General features: G+C 36.5%; 1 protein-coding gene across 6 annotated transcripts in view; it reads right to left on the bottom strand.

The window, feature by feature from the left end:
* Positions 1-212: 212 nt before the first annotated feature.
* Positions 213-18,430, bottom strand: part of CADPS2 (calcium dependent secretion activator 2) — a 282,332-nt gene continuing 264,114 nt past the window's right edge. For all 6 annotated transcript variants that reach the window (XM_021553475.3, XM_021553479.3, XM_077783432.1 and 3 more), the window contains 2 exons: positions 4,899-5,003; positions 213-1,165 (listed from right to left, as the gene is read on the bottom strand). In XM_021553475.3, the coding sequence (XP_021409150.2) occupies positions 995-1,165; positions 4,899-5,003 (276 nt within the window). In that variant the 3' untranslated portion in view covers positions 213-994. The remainder of the gene's footprint in view (positions 1,166-4,898; positions 5,004-18,430) is intronic.

The raw sequence follows: 18,430 nt of genomic DNA, 5'->3' as shown, positions 1-18,430 counted from the left end.
CATCAAAAAGCAGGCAGTGGGCCCTGTCTGTTCATCTGCTACTGAGAGGCTTTTGTTTGCTTTTTTCCTTTATCAAGGCATTGTGTCCTTGGGTACTTGTTTGCTATATATATCTGCTCCATAAAAGAAACATATTTGCTATAAATCACTGTGTAAATGAAATAATTCAAAAACCTCATTCTCATGAGGAATAATGCAATGGTTCAAATTGATTGAAATACTGAAAACATCTTTTAATTGTAGAATTCTATACAAACTTGGGTAGATACATAAATGGCCACAACAAAACGTGTTCTTATTGCCTGAAAATTTTCACAGAAATACAAACATAGATGGCAAGCTTACTGACATCCAATGGCATGAGATATCGTTAAACTTGCAAAATGAATAGACACAACACTCCTAAGCAGTTTTTATGTGTTTGACTGTCCTTGAAGTTCTTCTGCTTACATACCAACCTCAATGTACAAAGAAGCAATATTAACATTTTTAATGCACATCACATAATGATGTAAAATTAAGCACAAAAAAAGGTGAACAGATTGTAATCCTGAAAATACACTGTATTTTTTTTACCTAGGACATTGTCTCATTCCAAGGATGATTTCCTGTATAGCTGTGTTTTAAGTAAGACACACATCTTATTTCAGCACAGGACATCAATATCAGATGGAGATACAAGATAAATGGTAGCAAACATAAGGGAAAGAAATGTAATCACAAGTGGAACTCAAACTCCATGCCAGTGTTCTTGCAGCCCTAAGCAAAGCTATACATAAAAATATGCTACAACCATTAGTCTCAAAAAGTTCTTGGCACTTTTCCTCTGATAGTCTTTCTTTTTTTAATGGAGCAAATTACATTTCTGCACCAATATCATAAGGCAAAACTATAAAAGCAATTACAAGGACAAGTTGCCAAAAAACCCCAAGGCAAAGATAAACCCCACCCTCAGACCATCACCCCCCAGCTCTGAATGCTTTGTGAAATAAAATCATCCCTCTTCCTCATCACTGTCTTTCATTGTAATGCCCTGAAGTCCTCCTGCATCCGTGACTGAGACTGTGGCTTCCTCCACAGTCAGCCGGCTGTGCACGGTGTCGTAGGTTTTACTGTTCAGCGTCCCCTCCATCACGCCTTGCAACCTGAAGTCTCGGTAGGTTTTCTGTGGCAAAAGTAAAACATCCTGAATTGGACTCCAGCAAGTCTGAGTACTCTTTCACTATACACTATATACTGGCCATTTCTAGCGTGCCAGTGGCACAGGTTTATTCCTCCTGCAGGTAAGGACCTATAACCTTGATAAAGATTTTGGGGGTCTTACTTTTTGGGTTGTGTGAGATTTCTACAAACTCCAGAGATTCTAATTTGACGGTAATTTCTTTAAGAGATTGTATTTTGTGTTACAGCATAATCTAACTGCTGATTTCTCAGTAACTTCCTTTAATGTATTCAATAAGACACCAGCTGAGATTTTTTTCTAAATACTTATTGAAATGTGAATCTGGCTACAGGTAGTTCAGTTCTGTCATTTCACAGAAAATGTAAATACCTGACCCTTTCCCCATAGTGTAATTTTATTTGTATTTCTCTATACATTTATATGCCAAATGTGGAAAAAGAATGATTATATATTACATTATAATATATTTTCTAATAATGAATACAGATTATGATCTATACTATAAAATGTCAGAATTTCTGAGGTGACGACCTAGTTAATTTACATTCTAAGTCTCTACACTTTGATTCGCGTATACTTTTTTTTTTCATTTCAGAAGATTTTGTTTCCCGGGTATTCATCCTTTCTTTCTTCTTTGTTTTTCCATCATGTAAGAATTCTGAGTGGAATTGTTTTAGTCATCAATGCTATGTTCAAGTAAGCACACAGAAAAATCATCCACATACTTTATTTTTAAATGGTAACACATTAGAAATAATCTTTACTCATATTACCCATAAAGGCTTAAAAAGGACAAGTTGATCTAGGCAGTTTCTTATTTTGTGTATGCTATCATTACAAATTCTCAATGTTTTGGAAGAGAATATGGGGAAAAGAAAATGAAAGATAATTAAGGGCTATCAGGCCCATTCCTCTGCCTGAGGAGGAGACCTTATGCATCCTTTAGAGAAAGAAAATATTTGATCTTGTCTCATTCAATACTTCAGAGAACTGCAAAAGACCACTCTTAAAATGGGTAACATTCAGATGGGAGGTTTTTTTCCTGCTACTATGATGATTATTTAAACCTTGTTTGAATCACTGCAACTGAGATTTATTTGACTTTCACAGGTCAACGTCAGAGTCAATGGATGCAGCTTATGTTTTGCTCACACACTCCTGCGAGTACCCTGCCTGGTCTTTTTCAAGTGTCACCATTGCATTTCCTTTTTATAACACTGTGCATTCAATTTGCTTTGATGTTGTTAACAGGTCCTACAGCAATTTACTTCACTTTTTCATTGTATTCTTCCCATTCTCAGACCAGCACTCTGGGGTTCAGACATTGCTCTTCTCTTGACATAGTTTTGCAGGATAATAATGTTCACTTCCAAGCTTAATTTTTCATTTCTTCCTAACTTTCTTGGTCCTTGACCCTTCTTTAGTCACATCCCTCTGCACGTGTCTCAGACATCTAATGAAACCCTTATGTCATCATAAGCCTTTAAAGAGAATAAAGGAACAATGTTTCTTCTTCTAGGCTTTCTTTATAAGGGCACCACTCTTGTTGCATCCAAATCTGAAAGAATTCTATTTCTCTTACTCATCCCGTGTCCTTCAAAAATGACCTCCTACTTATTTGGGGTTTTACTGGTGGTTTTAAAATTTTTTAGAATATTTTTAAGAGGTGACAGGAGCAATACTGCTTCCTATGGGGTTTTTTTTTGTGTTTTGTTTTTGCTTTGTTTTGTTTAATTTGTTTGTTTATTGTTTTTTTTCCTAAAGCAAATGCAAAAATGCCTTCATTCACTCTATTTTGGAGGAACTGTGCCTCCCCATGTCTCTCTGCAGCTGGACTGCAGCAGGAAAAGTTTCTTATGATACGCTTCTTGAACCATTGTTTTGTATTTCCCAGCAGCCTCCTGTCTGCCGAGTTCCTGTTTTACCAGTTTTATCTTCACCCACCAAAATCTTCTGTTTTCCAGAACCAATATGATTGACGTCATCTTCTACAGTCTTTAATATCCACAGAAGGTGCCATGGAATAACACAGTTGGAATTTGCAAGCAGAGCAAACCAGGTATATGGGCACAGAAAGGCCACTGCCAAAAGCAGTGTTCCCACCTCCAGCAGGAGCCTCTGGCTTTTGAACAACACTGGCTAAGCAGTGTGCCAGGTGGCAGAGGGAAGGCAGGTTGGCAGTGCTGCTCATTCACCTGAAATTCAGTTCTGTAAGAGTTTCCTTTAATCTCCCTGCTGATATTTCTCTTGTAGAATTTAGCCTGCCCATTCTTAGATCTCATGGGGCACAGGTTTTAAATCCTCTAACATGTATCTTCTTCCTCAGAGGATGATAACTACTTTGGAAAGGGACTTTTTATAAGGGCATGGAGTGGTAGAACAAGAAGGAATGGATTCAAACTGAGAGTAGGTTTAGATTAGATATTTGTAAAAGTCTTTACTGTGAGGGTGGTGATGCACTGGAACAGGTTGCCCAGATACGTGTGGATACCCCATCCCTGTAAGTCTTCAAGGCCAGGCTGGGTGGAGCTTTGAGCAGCCTGGTCTAGTGAGAGGTGTCCCTGTCCATGGCAGAGGGGTTGGAACTAGACAATATTTAAGGACCCTTCCAGCCCAAACCATTTTATGATTCTGTGATTCATTTGAGAATAGTTTTAAACTTTTCACAAGAGCCATTCATTTTAACAAGGAACAACAAACTGCTTTTGCCAATCAAGTGCAAAGCCAAATCTTGATCCCAGAGAAATCAGTTAAGGTCAAGAACAGCAAAGCTAAGCTTGGGTGTTTCAGGGAGCCATAATTATTATGACTGTTTTCTTGCATTTCTCTCTCTTCTGTTCCTTTTTGCTAGTGAATCCTGAAAGCTGTAGTTGCAATTCTGGTGCCCATGAATTAAAATGCTTCTGGCTTTATAGTCATGCATGAACTTAATGAGGAGTTTTTTTTCAGAAATCAAGGTCATCACTGACAACAGGTGTTTCTTATTCCACATTTGCACAGATAACAAGAGTGTCCAAAGTTAAACAAGACAGAATTAGAAGGAAAAAAAATCTGAAATGGTTTTCTGTCTCTTGCCTAAGGGAGTTAGGAAAGGGAAGTAGGAGCAAACTTTCTTTTATGGTAGGTTAACCCATAATTGCCTATTGCAAGGCATGTTACACTCTGCTTGGAAGCATTTGACATTGGCCAATGTAAATCACTGAGGACTGAAGAGAAGAGATTGGTATTTCTATTGATACTTATCTCTGAGTATTAAAGACTAGAAAATTTTATTTAATACACTGAATACTTTAATTAAGCCCAGTAATGACATGTGCACCAAAAAAAAAAAAAAATAGTTTCTATTTTTAGAAGAAGGGGAAAATGGAGAAGGAACATTATTGAAATTATTCAGGTAAAACAGAAGATCGGTAATGAGAAATAATAATTTAATAATAATTATCATACAGCAATGCTGTACAGCTAGCTGCAAAATTCCTCAGAACGACCTTAATTGTCCCCAAGTCTAGAATTTATAAAAATACAAGTGCACATAAAATTAACATTAAGGAGTTTAATAAGATATTTTACTCCTGGAATTTGCTACAACTGCGGGGAAAAAAAAATCCCAACCCAAACCCACACATTTTCTAAATTTTGGGTTGACCATCCATGTTATTACTTTATTACTTTTCTCTATGTATTATGCAGTCTAATGCAAACATATTTTATTTACCTTCACTATCTTGATGAGAGTCTTCAGCTGGTAGATGTGAAGCTGAACATCTAATCTGTCAGCCAACCACATGCATATGACTTTCATGGAGTTGTTATACCATTGCTGAAAAGAAGGATAATAAAAACCAGCAACAAACACCACCAAATAACCCTGCAGTATTCATTTAACAGATTTGGTAATGAGAGGTAATGAAACACTTTGAAATGATCGCAGATCAGCACTTGAAGTCAACAATGATATAATTTCCTGTTATGAGAATTGCATAGGTCAGTAGGAAATCAAGTAACTTGACCTAAACCATTCTTTACATGAATTAGCACCTGCCATTTTATCTTTCAGTTACAACATATTCAAGCAAAATAGCGTTGTGCACTTGGTTATCTGTCAGTGAGAATGGATATTAAAGATACAATTACAGGAGAGAATTGACAGCTAAAACAGCCAGGATAGAAACAAGTATGGTACCTTGAGAAAGAATTTACAGTAACTAGATTTTTCAATCCAGGCAGGAAAACAGTACCAGAAACTTGTCTTTTTATTTTCTTTCTTTCTTTTTTTTTTTTAATCACTTCATCATTAAGTAAAAACCATCAAAAATCCCTGGAAACTGTTTTTAAATATAATCAAAACACCACTCCACCCTTCCCAAAATAACCATATTAAGGTTTTGGTTTACATTAATTACTAATTATAATTACAGCCTACCTTATTTCCTTTTTATGTCTTAGGCATGGGTATGTTTTCACTCAACAGTTCACAAATGGATGAGTTAAGAATAAACCCTCTGCTGTCGGTGTTTATGTTACTGTAAAAAAATGCTCAGTTCCAAATAGCTACTGTAATAGTTCTTTCACATTAACTGGATTAGAAGAGATTTTACTAAATATAGTTGTAGCATTTTTCCCCTTCCTGTAAAATCACAACCAGATGTTATTTAGTCAAACTGTAAGAAAGAAGGGATTTTTTTTTTCATTTTTAACAGTGAGAGATTAAAAGAGTTTGTGTCATAGCTGTGTCTCTAGTCTCTTTTCCCACAGGAAAGAGGCTTAAATTCTTTTCTAATATAATTTCCTGTGTCTTTGCAAAATACAGAGATATGCAAAGAGAGGAAATCGTGCATATTTAAAAATGCAGCATATTAGGCAAGGTGTATTTTGTGAGAGTAATTCAAAGGAAGTATCTAACATGTCTCATTATCCACCTCCACATGAACAAATAAGACAAAATATATACTGAAAATATGAAGACAAATTACTTGCTACTGGATGTAACTAAAGAAAGAAATAGAATACTTCAATCAAAATGTAAACTCTCTGTAAAAAGCTTGAAAGACATATAGTAAGTAACTACAAATACCTTTTCCTTACAGGGAACAGTTTCATTACATTATAACTATCAGTTTTAAGAGAAGTTTGAAATGAAATAGTCATATAATAATTCTTCTGTTTATTTTTTGAATGTGTTAAATTATATTTTAATTATAAATAGCTGAAAAGAAATTTTACTTTTTAGAGTTTCTCCTATTAATTTACTATTTTACAGAAGTGAAAAAATGCACCACAAAAAAGGCAGACAGCTACCTATTTCATAAAAGTAGCTTGATTTAGCCACTAAATTGTGGGACTGATTAGGTATCCATAAAATACTGGTTTTAAATCACTGAATGACATTCTGATCCTATTTACATTATTTCACCCCAACATGCATGCTGGTATTGATTTCCTTTGTAGGTACCTGCAAAATATTTTTAATGTGACAGATTTGTTACTAAGTGGTAAACTACATGACAGGTGTGGTATGTATACAGATGTCTAGAAAATTAAATACAATTGTGCTTATTAACTGGGGAACTCTATTGATCTAAATAAACATAAAAAATCCTACATCAAACATTCTATCCAAATGCAATAAAATAAGCCAAGAAATTATATTATCACTCAGACCCTACTGTTTTTAATTGTAAACACAATCCTGGTAAAGAGAATTATTTCACTAGGGGAGCTTTTTGAAAATTGATATTCTCCAGTAATGCATCCGTTACGTATTTTGTTTGTATCAAGCAGAATGCAGAATGGGCTCAATTTTGCTCAGATAAGCAATCTACAGATAGGATTGAAAATTCTGAGACTGATTTTCTCATGCAACAGTACAGACAGATCACTGACAATAGATTGTTCCAGTTTTCTGGAAAAATATTTTAAAGCCCAACCAGGAAGCTTATTTAAGATGGATACAGTAAAACTTTAACTCTACATACCTGTGATATTCTTAGATGCACTGAAAACAAAGCTAAGACATTGGAGGATATTAATTCTCTACTCAACTTTATGAATGAAAGCAATACAATATGTTTTCCTGACTAGCTTTAATGCATTAAACTTTCAGTACAAATGTTTAATTTGGTGATTGTGAAATTATACTGCAGTACTTGCTCTTCTGTCAACATTGTTCAGAAAAAATGACTACCGTCTTATTAGAAAAAAAAGTATTTTTATTTTTTTCACAGTATTTTTAATAAAAATACCTTCAGAATATTTTTAGAATTCTCAGAGGTACTTGTGGGTAGGATTCTTGTTAATGATTGGTCTTATATCCACTAGTTTTGCGGACTTAGTATAGGCTGAAGCTGCATAAACTTAAATATGATGGACTCCATAACAAGAAAATAAAGATTTCCCTATAACTTCTTACTGAATCTGTTAAAAAACAACAGCACTGCAAATTCCTCTCAGAGGATCCAAGGCCACACATTTTGACAACCATGATCATGTTAGAGACACAGGGATGGATCTCGTGACTGATAGGAATGTACTGCAAGCTCCAAAATTTCAGCAACTGAATAATTGTCCTGAGATTACTCAGTTAAAACAATAGCGACAACAACAACAATCACTTTTAACCAGCTTTAAGAAAAAGTAACTTTGCCATTAGTAACAATAGCAGTGAAAGGACAATGCATCTCTTGCAGATGTTCATTATATGGTACTACTGCCACATTCTTTGCTGTTGTCTATGCAAGAGTAAAGCAGTAAGTGCTTATTATATATTTTTTCCAAATCAGCAGATAACAGCAGCCAACCACTTTAACAAAAATGTTTGCCTCGCTATTTCCTCCACTCTCCTTATTCACAGCCCATCCAGCTCCTGTAAGGGCATGCATTACTCACTTCATTTTCCTGAGATACCTCTTTCAAAGTAAAAAATAAGAGAAAAGGAAAGGCTAGGGTTGACTCTGTGAGACCCTTGTATTTATTCACACTTATTGTGCATGACTGTACACTGGTAAATCATATTAGCAGCCCGTCTCCCCATCAAGCTGCTACTTGCTTTCCAGCCCTGGGAAGGTTCAACAAATCAACAGGAGCACGGAAAACAGAACATCAGTCTAATCTAGTGTTTAAGGTGAAGTTTTCAAACCCAATCTAAGAAGATCTTTAGAGCAAGCAACAAGCTGAAGGGCTCAGAAGGTGGTATTGACAATGAAAGAGTGTTGAAATATTGAGAAGCGCAGCACTTGTGCATTTTTAATAACAAGAGGGTCAACAAGGACACAGCTCCCTCAGTGCCAATAGTTGCCACACCAGGGCTATAAACGCTCTCAGTTCATCAGATTTCTTAAACAGTTCATCAGCTTTCTTAAACACCCTAAACCCCCTCAGCAGACCTTTAGTCTTAAATTAACAAACCAAAGCAATGAAAGAGGGTGCAGCTTGAATGGCCAGCATTGATCCCCAACGGGGCTCGGCGCAGCTACAGGCACTGAAAAACTCGTTCCATTGTCAGGAGGAATTGACAAACCTCCTTGCCTAAATAGTCCAGCTCAGACGGGCTGGAGGCACGCAGCTGTAAAGGGCTCCCCTCGCCCCGCTCCCAGCGCTCACAATGCGCCAGGCATGAGCTCTTTGTCAGGCCCAGACTCTGCAATTTTCTAACAAGGATTAAAGTTGTTTCTCGGCAGGGCTAGTGAAAAGCGATTTAGCAACATACCGTGCTTTCTTCAGGCAAGTTAAAGAGAAGTAGTTAAGGAATTTCATTATTCTGCTGACCGGTGGAAATACAAAACAAATATAATAAATATTCACCACCTTTCTGGGTGCCTCAGCTATAACATTCGCAGAATGGTTCAATTAAATATAACACTTATTGGCTGAAAGCAAGCACTTCAAATTTATTTTTGAAGATTTATAAAAAGGTGCAGCTGTTTGCCACCTGGAAGGAGGCTCAATACATAGCAATACACAATGGTTTAGTCCTTCTAGGGCTGGTATCCCTAACGCCTAAGCCACAAGACCCCGTTGAGTTTCTATATCTTGACTGCTCTTGATAAATGGGCATTGTCATTATGCTTTCTCCACTGAGTAGGGCAGGGGAACAGCTTTTCTAGGAACTGCATTTTATGTTCCTGCGGAAGCCTTTATCATGCTATTGATCAGGAATTTAGTCGCTCAGACCACAACAGGATGTTTCTACTTCTTTCAGCTTTACTTGCCCTACCAGAAACAGTAACAAAAAGTATGCTTCTCACTAAAGACACTGAACGCTAAAGGCAGCATAAGCTAAAAGGAGAAAATAATAAAGAGATTATTATTATGAAAATAATAAGACAAAACATGAGTTAAAATTTAAGTGCTAAAATGCCTAGTTTTTATTAAAGGTCAATGCTGTTATATTGCTTCAAGTTTATGATAGCACTACAAGCAGACCATGGAACTTTCAGGACATTTAAAAAATGTTAAACAGTAAAAAAAATAAATAAGTTATTTCTTATAAACATAAACATCAAAAGCTGAAAAAAGGTCCTGATTCAAGTTGCATAATTTATTTCCCTTTTTACAAAATATGAGTAATCATACTGATTGCCTTTGTTGAATGTTAAAGATAAGGAGGGACACAAATGTCATTCATAGTGTTTTAGAAAAAACTGAGAGGTTTAGAAGTTACAGCTGTATTTTAAAGTTAGGTATAGATGTCATCCATCTAAATGAAGATTTTTTTCCTCAGTAATGATGAGTTCATACACTCTTCTGAAAGATAGGAAGTCATGGTAACTCTGAAAGCATCCCCCAAGTCAAGGAGGAGTCCTCATGATGCCACCACATTTTTTCCTGTTGTTCCTTTTGCATCTTTTTTCCCCCTAGGAACTTCTATTTGAGATAAATTGAAAGAAATTAAAATTAAACTATGTATGAGTGGAAAATCCATGGAGTTGGCTTTGTTGGAACAGCAGGGTTAGCAGGAAGGACAAAAAAATAAAGCTTTTTCCCTGTACAAAAAAAAAAATAAAAAAAAAAATCAGATATTTAAAAGTCCTTGATCTGGAAAATGTCAATGACTAAATCAATATTGTGTCAAATGCAAAAACTCTATCTCTATTCCCCATTTTGCTACAGTCCCTTCCAACATTTTAATTCAAGGACTTGTCCAGAAGTCCTCCCATTGCTGCGTCACTTATTTCTGCTGCAATGCTCCTGTGTTCCCTCATGAGCTCCTCCTTTGCTCTGGGCCTCTGACACATTCCTCTTTCACCTCACTGGTGTCTTGCCCTCCTAATGCGTGGCACCATTTATCCAGGAACCTTCCTGGAAACATCTCAGGCTTTCATTCAGCTTCCGTGTTTTGCTTCCTCCTCTGGGCCTGGAACGCTAAGTCACATTTTGAATTTTATCTTAGGAATGTGCAAAAATGTTGACAGCCTAAATTGCAGGTGTACATATGTATCAGGAAAGGAGAGATGTGAAAGGAATCGGACACCACTGTCTGCTTCAGCACTCATATTTCTGATACAAGATTGTGTAAGTTTAGTGATTTGAAATTACAAACTCTGTTTGGGTACCCCTGACACACTTGAAATTTTTCCTACCCTCCCCACCCTCCAACCCCCGTTTATTTTTGTTGTTGTTGTTTTTAATCGGATTTTAGTAGATTTAAGAACTTGCTTCTTGCACTCTACATGGTGATGCTTCTTTTGCATTTTGTTTTTTTTAAGAACAAATACTTTAGTCTCTAGCCAGTCTCTTTTCTGCCTGTTTGAATGAGGGATTCCCACTGCCACTCCCCAAGCAATCAGGAAAGGAGCTCAACAGAAAAAAGAACCCAAACCTTGATGGAAAGACCTTGTTCAGAAAGACTTTTGACAACAAACAAGTGAACAGTTGTTGGATGGGATATTTTGATGATAAAAGGAAACAAAATTAATTTTCAGAAATCAATAACAAGAAGAAAAGAAAAAACATGGCTCATGTAAAAGCATATTAAGCATCTTTGAAATTCTTGATCAAAAAGAATATCATAGTTCTGAAAAACCAAAGAACATCTAACATATGAAAAGCTTATCTTTTAGAAGGAAAGTATTTTTTTTATATTTTTGGCTTCTAATTAGAAGATGGCTAGTTGCTATAGAACTGCTGCCAATTCACAAATAAATATACACTTTTAATACAAAATATACAATACTCATATTCCCCTGTATTTCATATTGGTTGTTAAACAGCAATTTACAATATTTATGCTACTTTATAATGTTTGTGACCTTCCTTTTTTTTCTGGCTTCTTCACATATGGCAGATAAGCTGGGAAACTGGAAGTTTGCAAAATTAGCCACATGTAACTTCCTTCCATATCTGGCCATATGTAATGTTACTGTTCTGATTTTAAACAGTAGGTACTAGCATGATGCTTGTGACTGTGAGAGACTAACAGTATAAACAGTTTCTCTGCTCTGGAAACACACTGCATCTGTGAACAAAACTTCCATAGGTTATTCTGGTGCTAAACTCTGTGGAGCAAACACTGTCAGTCTTGCTACACTGTGTTGTGTTGCAATTTGGGTATATCCACAAACATCCTTCAAGGCACAGAACAGGGAACATCACTTGAGTGACCCTGAAATGAAAGCCAGCTTGGATCCTTAAAATAAACAAATTAACATAATGAAAAATGACCAAGTTGTTACTCATTATAACACTTGCCTCTTGCTATCAGACTTTAGTTTCAAAAGCCCTACAAATGCTAAGCAGTCTTCCGAAGTGAATGCCTAACATTACAGAATCATAGAATGGTTTGAGTTGGAAGGGACATTGGAGATAATTCAGTTCCAACCCTCCGGCCATGGGCAGGGATGCCACCCACCAGACCAAGCTGCTCAAGGTCCCATCCAACCTGACCTTCAACACTTTCAGGGATGGGGCATCTCCAACCTCTCTGGGCAACTTGTTCCAATGCCTCACTACCCTCTGAATAAGTACTTTTTTTCTAACATCTAATCTAAACCTACACTCTTTCAGTTTAAAACCACTGTCCCTTGTTGTGTTACCACACACCCCTCTAAAAAGTCTATCTCCCTCCTTTTTCTAAGACTCCTTATGGTACTGGAAGGCTGCTCTAATGTCTCCCTGGAGCCTTCTCTTCTCCAGGCTGAACAGCGCCAGCTCTCCCAGCTGGAGAAGTGCTCCAGCCCTTGAATCATCTTTGTGGCCCTCAGTAAGGCTATAGGTCTGGGTTCACTCTGCCTGTAAGGTATACAATCAAGACACCCATCTCTGCTTTACCCCACTCATACAGAATCCCTGGGGACTTCTCACTCCCGGAGTAGGATATTATCAGAGTGACCACAGGAGACCTCCTATTAGCTGCACTCCTCCCTTAAAGTTAGAATATTCTTCATCTCAGTACCAAAAGCAAGAATGGCTGAAACTGGGTCAGAATCTGTGCTGTAGCTTTTACACTCACATTAGACTTTTTGTCCTAGAACCTTCTACTTAGACTCCCTGTGGAGTGAGGTCAAGTACATATTTTTATTACAGTATTTAAACCATCCTGAGTTCTTCTGAGGGAATATTTACAGGCAGCTCACTTCTTTCCACCTCATCAATCCTGACTCATCCATTTACTCTTTAAGTTATTGCAGTGCCGTGTGATGGAGCTGGATGTAGCTGTGAAGCTGACAGGGAGATGCACACTGCTGCAGCTACTCCTCTCTTACACCACAGCAATTGGATACTACACTGGGCTTCCCTGATGTGGAGCAGAGGTCCAGCCTCCTACCTCCCTCTTGCTTCTCTCCTCCCCCTTCTCTTTGGCTGAAATATCCTTGGAATGGGCACGTGCCTAGTTTGCTTCTTTCCATCCTGGACCCTGTTGCCATTAACACTCAGCTATGTAAATTTTACAGCTGGGTGGTTTATTTGAGCTGATTTTTCTCTGAATTATTTTTACTTTTTTTCCTCGCTCTTTAAGTGCAGTAAAATGCAAAAGAAAGTCAGTGAAATGTAAATTAAGAAAATATACCTTGAAACACCTGAAAATTATTTAAGGAAAATCATCTCTATATAGTACAACACTTTTTCACATTTAAATCAGTACTAAAGCTTCCGTTTCCCATGATTGAACCTGTGAAGAAGCTCTTTCCACTGACAAATCTGTGTCAGAGCACCCTGCAGCATCCTTATCTATTCTGGTTTGTAACATAGCAACCTCTTTCTGTTATGCCTGACTCATTATAATAAAACCAGATTATTCTTATGGTTTCTGGCACTATTTTTCTTGTAATGTGATCCACAATGTGGTTGTGTGCCTATTTGTGAAAATTTATGAAGAGTTCTGTTTTACTTTCCTTTTTCAACTAAGCTTGACCCAAATGAAATACAAGTAAAAACATCAAACCTGCAAGTAAGGTTTGAGAAGCCACAAGGTTCTCCTGCTGTTTATATGTGTGTGAATTACAGTACATCAAAAAATCAATATTCCCTAGATGGTGCTTGTGCCTGGCACTTCATGGTGAACAAACAGTAGGTAAGACAATACAAATGGTACAATCCTTATTGATTTCTCTTGACTGTGTAGAATGTGAAAGCTGCAGCCACAGTTAACACTTACTGACAGCCTCATCTGAAGTTTCAGTGCTATTTTGTATTTTTATAGTTGTCCATGCTCAATTGATTCTATTAAGTTGCTAGACACATTTCAAGCCATCTAGGTAAGAAGAAGAAGTGCAGTGCCTGGAATGAGATGCTGCTACTTTATGCCTAGCAGGATAAAAAGGTTAAAGGACTAAATTGAGCCTGGATGTTGGAAGGAGCTCTCTTTGATTAGTTAGAATTGTTATTGTTTTTAGTGAATGGATATTGTGAGTGATGGATAGATCCATATAACTAATAAATGAATAAACAGTATATACCAGAAATGCATATGAGGAAACTGTACTGGAAGCTCCCAGTATTATAGACCCTCCCCAAGCAATTAAGCAAAAATCCCTTTTGGTTCTATTTGATTGAAAAACTTCCCTCAGAAAAAAAAAAAAAATCAGATGGGCATTAAAATAAAGCTTAAAAGTTTAGGATTTTTTTTCTTGTCACTTTTCCTGTTGTGACTTGTAACACCTATTTAAAATTGCCTTTTAAGTGCAATTTATACATTGTTATTTATTTCCTTTCTAAAAAAGTGAGCATATCACACAAGTCAGGGAATTTAGGGGATAGGGCAGTATAAGGAATTCTGAATATCAGACTATGAGTTTTAGTGCCCTAAAAATAACCTTCTATTTCCCTTTTATACCCAGAGAGCACTTTGAGCAAGGTATCAGAGTAACTATTTCATAGTTTCTTACTTCCCAGCTGGAAAAATTTAATATGATTGAATTGGTATGAAAAAGGTGTCAGACATCCATTCCATGAATACTAAATGCAGACTGGACTATAGGATATGTAATGTCTTGAGAAAATAATTTTTATATCTTTTTGGGCTGTGTGGTACATAACAAAATAGAAATTCAGGAATGAAGAATGGCATTAAGAATGAAGACGTGAAAGTTTATCATATCAAAACCATATAAAATACAATCATATTATGTCATTGTGTTTCTCTAGAGAAAATACTATCAGTTGCAGAATAAAACAGCTTACAAAGTGCTGAATATTCTGATCCTGAAGCAGGAAACTCTGAAGCACATGCTTTACTTTAAGTGTGTTGTAGTTGTATTGATTTCAACAGCTTTGCTGCAGCTTTGCTGCAGTCATAGCAGCATAATCAGCACCCTCCAAGAGTGGGCACTAATTTTATCAACATAATCCAGAAAAAAAAAATCAAAGGAAACTTCCACACTATATGAGAACAGACGGAGGTTACATTTTTCAGATTTCAAATGAATTTTTTTCTTTAATAGAGATTGCTACCTTGAAAAATTAGGCAAGTCTATTTGAAAACATCAGGAATAATTTAGTGAACTTTAAAAAGACTCTGGATAGTAAGTTTGCAAGATGTTGCTTCCAGAAGCAACAGAAGAATTTCCTATATTTGAGCATGTCAACATAACTCACTTTTTCAGTGACACTGCCTACAGTTTTCTTTAAAATTCTTTTACCAAAAAAGCAACAACTGTTTCAAAATGACAAAACAATTCTGTTAGCTCATGAGACAACTACAGAGTGGTTTTCATATCATGAGCTTTCTATTTCCTCCATTAAATAAGAGACATAATTAAAGATGAGTTAAGACTTTGGTGAAAATCTAAAGAGCATCGGCAAATCTGAGCACTGCTCAGCTTTTCAATTGCTTTTCTACTTCTTGGTTCTTTTAAATGGTTTTCTATGGCAGGAACATTTTTCTTAATTAGTCACAGCTAATTACTGTTCTGGCATAGACAAGTAATCAGAAATGTCAGAGCTGCAAGGCTACATCTCCCTAATCCTTTGATAATAATTTAGCCTCCTGGGAGGGCCTCAAGCTGCGGTAAGTAGTGGCTGACAATAAGGCAAAATTAGGTGGGCAGCAGACCATTAGGATAGAAAAATAAAAAGCACTACCAAATCCTGCTGAGCACCATCAGGCAACTAACTACACTGCCAGATGAGGTGCCTGTTTAAGCCTGTGTTGTTAATTAGCTGATTCTACCAGACCTGCCACATATGTCCAGGTGCATCATGCAAAGATGTGTATTTCTGGGCTTGAGCCAAAGGACAATTTTGCACTGTGATCAAATTTCAAGAATCTGAGAAAGAAGCCCACATATTTCTTGAAGATTACTCTGAGTTATCAAAGAAATAAGAAGATCAACAAGCTACAATCCATTTTTGTTGAGTATTTTTTTAAGTAATTAGGCACGGTCCTCTCATGTTTCTCAGAGGTTAATACAAACACAGCTTTTGATTCAAATGTGGCCTTTAACCAAGTAGACCTTCTGTCAAATCACACACTTGTGAATAATTACATAACAACAAAAGTGAAGATTACTTATTAAAATTAGCGTGACAGGAAGTAACTTGAGAATAAGGAAAAAAATCACAATTGAAATTTTCTAGAAAAACACTGTTGAATGCTAAATACTACAAAAATAGTGTTTTTGAGGTAGACATAAACAACACAAGGAGTTGGTACTACTGAAAACTCAGTTAAGTGTTCTCAGCTGTGTAACACCACTATTTGCACATTTTTAAACACTTTTTTTTGTAATAGGTCAGAAACCTATAGAAAATAGGCAATTGAGTAAAGCATTTGGCAAACACAATGAATGGCAAACAGAAATTAGTCAGATGAGTACTTCATATTTCCCTTTAGCCATTGAGCAGAGCACATTTCATAAAAACCTTTGAAGAATAATTAAGACCTCAAATAATTTCAAGTACATCATTGAACTTGAATTGTCCATCCCTGCTACTAATGGAAAATTAAAATAATGGTTGGGATATGGGAACACCACTAGCATTTAGTAAATATTCCTGACAAAATACAAGCAGTTTTTCAACAGAACAAGAATATCACATTACATCTGAACCTTTGAAATACAAAAGCCAAAACCAGCTATGTTAATCTGGAGTGCTTAAGCTTTTAAACTGCTTACAAAGACGTTCAGTCTTTCTGTACTCCAAAGACAGTTGTATGAGTTCCCTCCCACAACTCTTACACAGCCTGTTGCATTGCTACCACGCACGAGGCCATAGCCTCCAGGAAGTCCTCCCACATGGGCAGTCCCTGCAAAGTCAGCAGGAATACTGCATCACTTCACACCAGCTTAGCACCCTGAGGAGATGGGCAACATCTGCTCACAGGTGCCATCTTGTACAAGATAACTATTGGCACCACTTTGCCAATGCTCACCTTTCCAGGATGTGCACTCTGGCTATTTTACGTGTTTATGGTACACCTGGGGAGAGGTTTCCCAGAAACGACAGCCTAAAATATTGGAAACCCTTTCAGTTGTATCCATGGTTGAACACTGATACATTAAAGCTGTTCTCTGATACCATTCTTTATTTCTCAGTGCAGCAATCACTTATTGCATAAAGATTTCACTGCACATATAGTCTTCATAAAACTGTAATCATACATCTGTTTACACCATAAGTTTTCCACAACAGACACAAATATAACACTCAATGGCAAATACACCAAGAAGGAATCTGAAGCAAAAATGTCTGGAATGATTTTTTTAAAATATCCATACTTCACATGCAAATCACAGGTAAAAGAAAGCAAGAATCTACCCAGGTGGCACTTAGGAACTAGACATTACTACAGAAAGTAAGTATTGCATTGATATTTTAACAGAGCTGTATGCAAAATTTAAAAAATGCTTTTCCAAGAGGTTTGTCAACAAAATAGAATTTTGTTTAAAGGAAATAGCTTTTAGTTTACAAGTCTGATGTATTTTAAAATGCTCAGGAGTTCATAATTTATTAGTCCCATCTTAAAAATTCTAGTAGAAACATTAATCTAAGACCAGCCAATGGAAATAACCTGTCATGTTTATAGACACAGCACTTATTAAAGTTAATGGTAAAAGGCCCATTGATTTTGTAAGGGTAGAACCAGATCACACGGGAATTTCATAGTTGGGTATTTTTAAAATCTGATAATTTTGTGATCAGTTACACAGCACTGTTTTTTGATAGGTAGCACAGATGCTCTTCCATTTCAATCCATGAAATGGATTGTCTTTATAAATAAGAGAGGCATTAATAATAATTAGTAATATTCTCTATTTATTCTAGGTTTGTGTAATTATATTCTAAATATTTAATTTCTCCATTCACCAACTTGATTTACTGTCTTTTCTGAAAACAAGTATTTTAAAATTTATTTACAAAAAAATAAAACTAAAGTAATGCACATTTTCTAAAACATTAACCCAGAGCTACTGCAGAGCTTAATCATATGCAATAGATTATAAACATTTCAAGTGCTCTTTAAGAAATGTGATGTTAAAAACAAATAAACACTACTCTCCATTCTTCTTGTGCCCTCAACTATAAGCTGTTATTGCATGAGAGTAGGAGATAAATGTCCTGAATCCCTGTGACAGAGGGAATTTGACAAGCAAAATTCTCACCTGATTTTAGGAAGATCATTTCCATACTGCCAAGGAAGGCAAAAATACCCATGTCTTTGATAAACTGACCAAGTGAAAAATCATTGTGACTTCAAACCTGGTGAGCAGTTTTGAGAACAGGAACGCTGCACACTGACCTGGGAGAGACCACTGCTACCAGAAGCACCTGGACATATTACTCTGCCTGCTGTATATAGTCCTTCTGGAG

Source organism: Lonchura striata, chromosome 5 (genome assembly GCF_046129695.1).
Source record: "Lonchura striata isolate bLonStr1 chromosome 5, bLonStr1.mat, whole genome shotgun sequence".
Classification (NCBI taxonomy): Eukaryota; Metazoa; Chordata; class Aves; order Passeriformes; family Estrildidae; genus Lonchura; species Lonchura striata.
The sequence above is the reverse complement of the archived record's forward strand: the minus strand, read 5'-3'. Positions and strand labels throughout refer to the sequence as shown.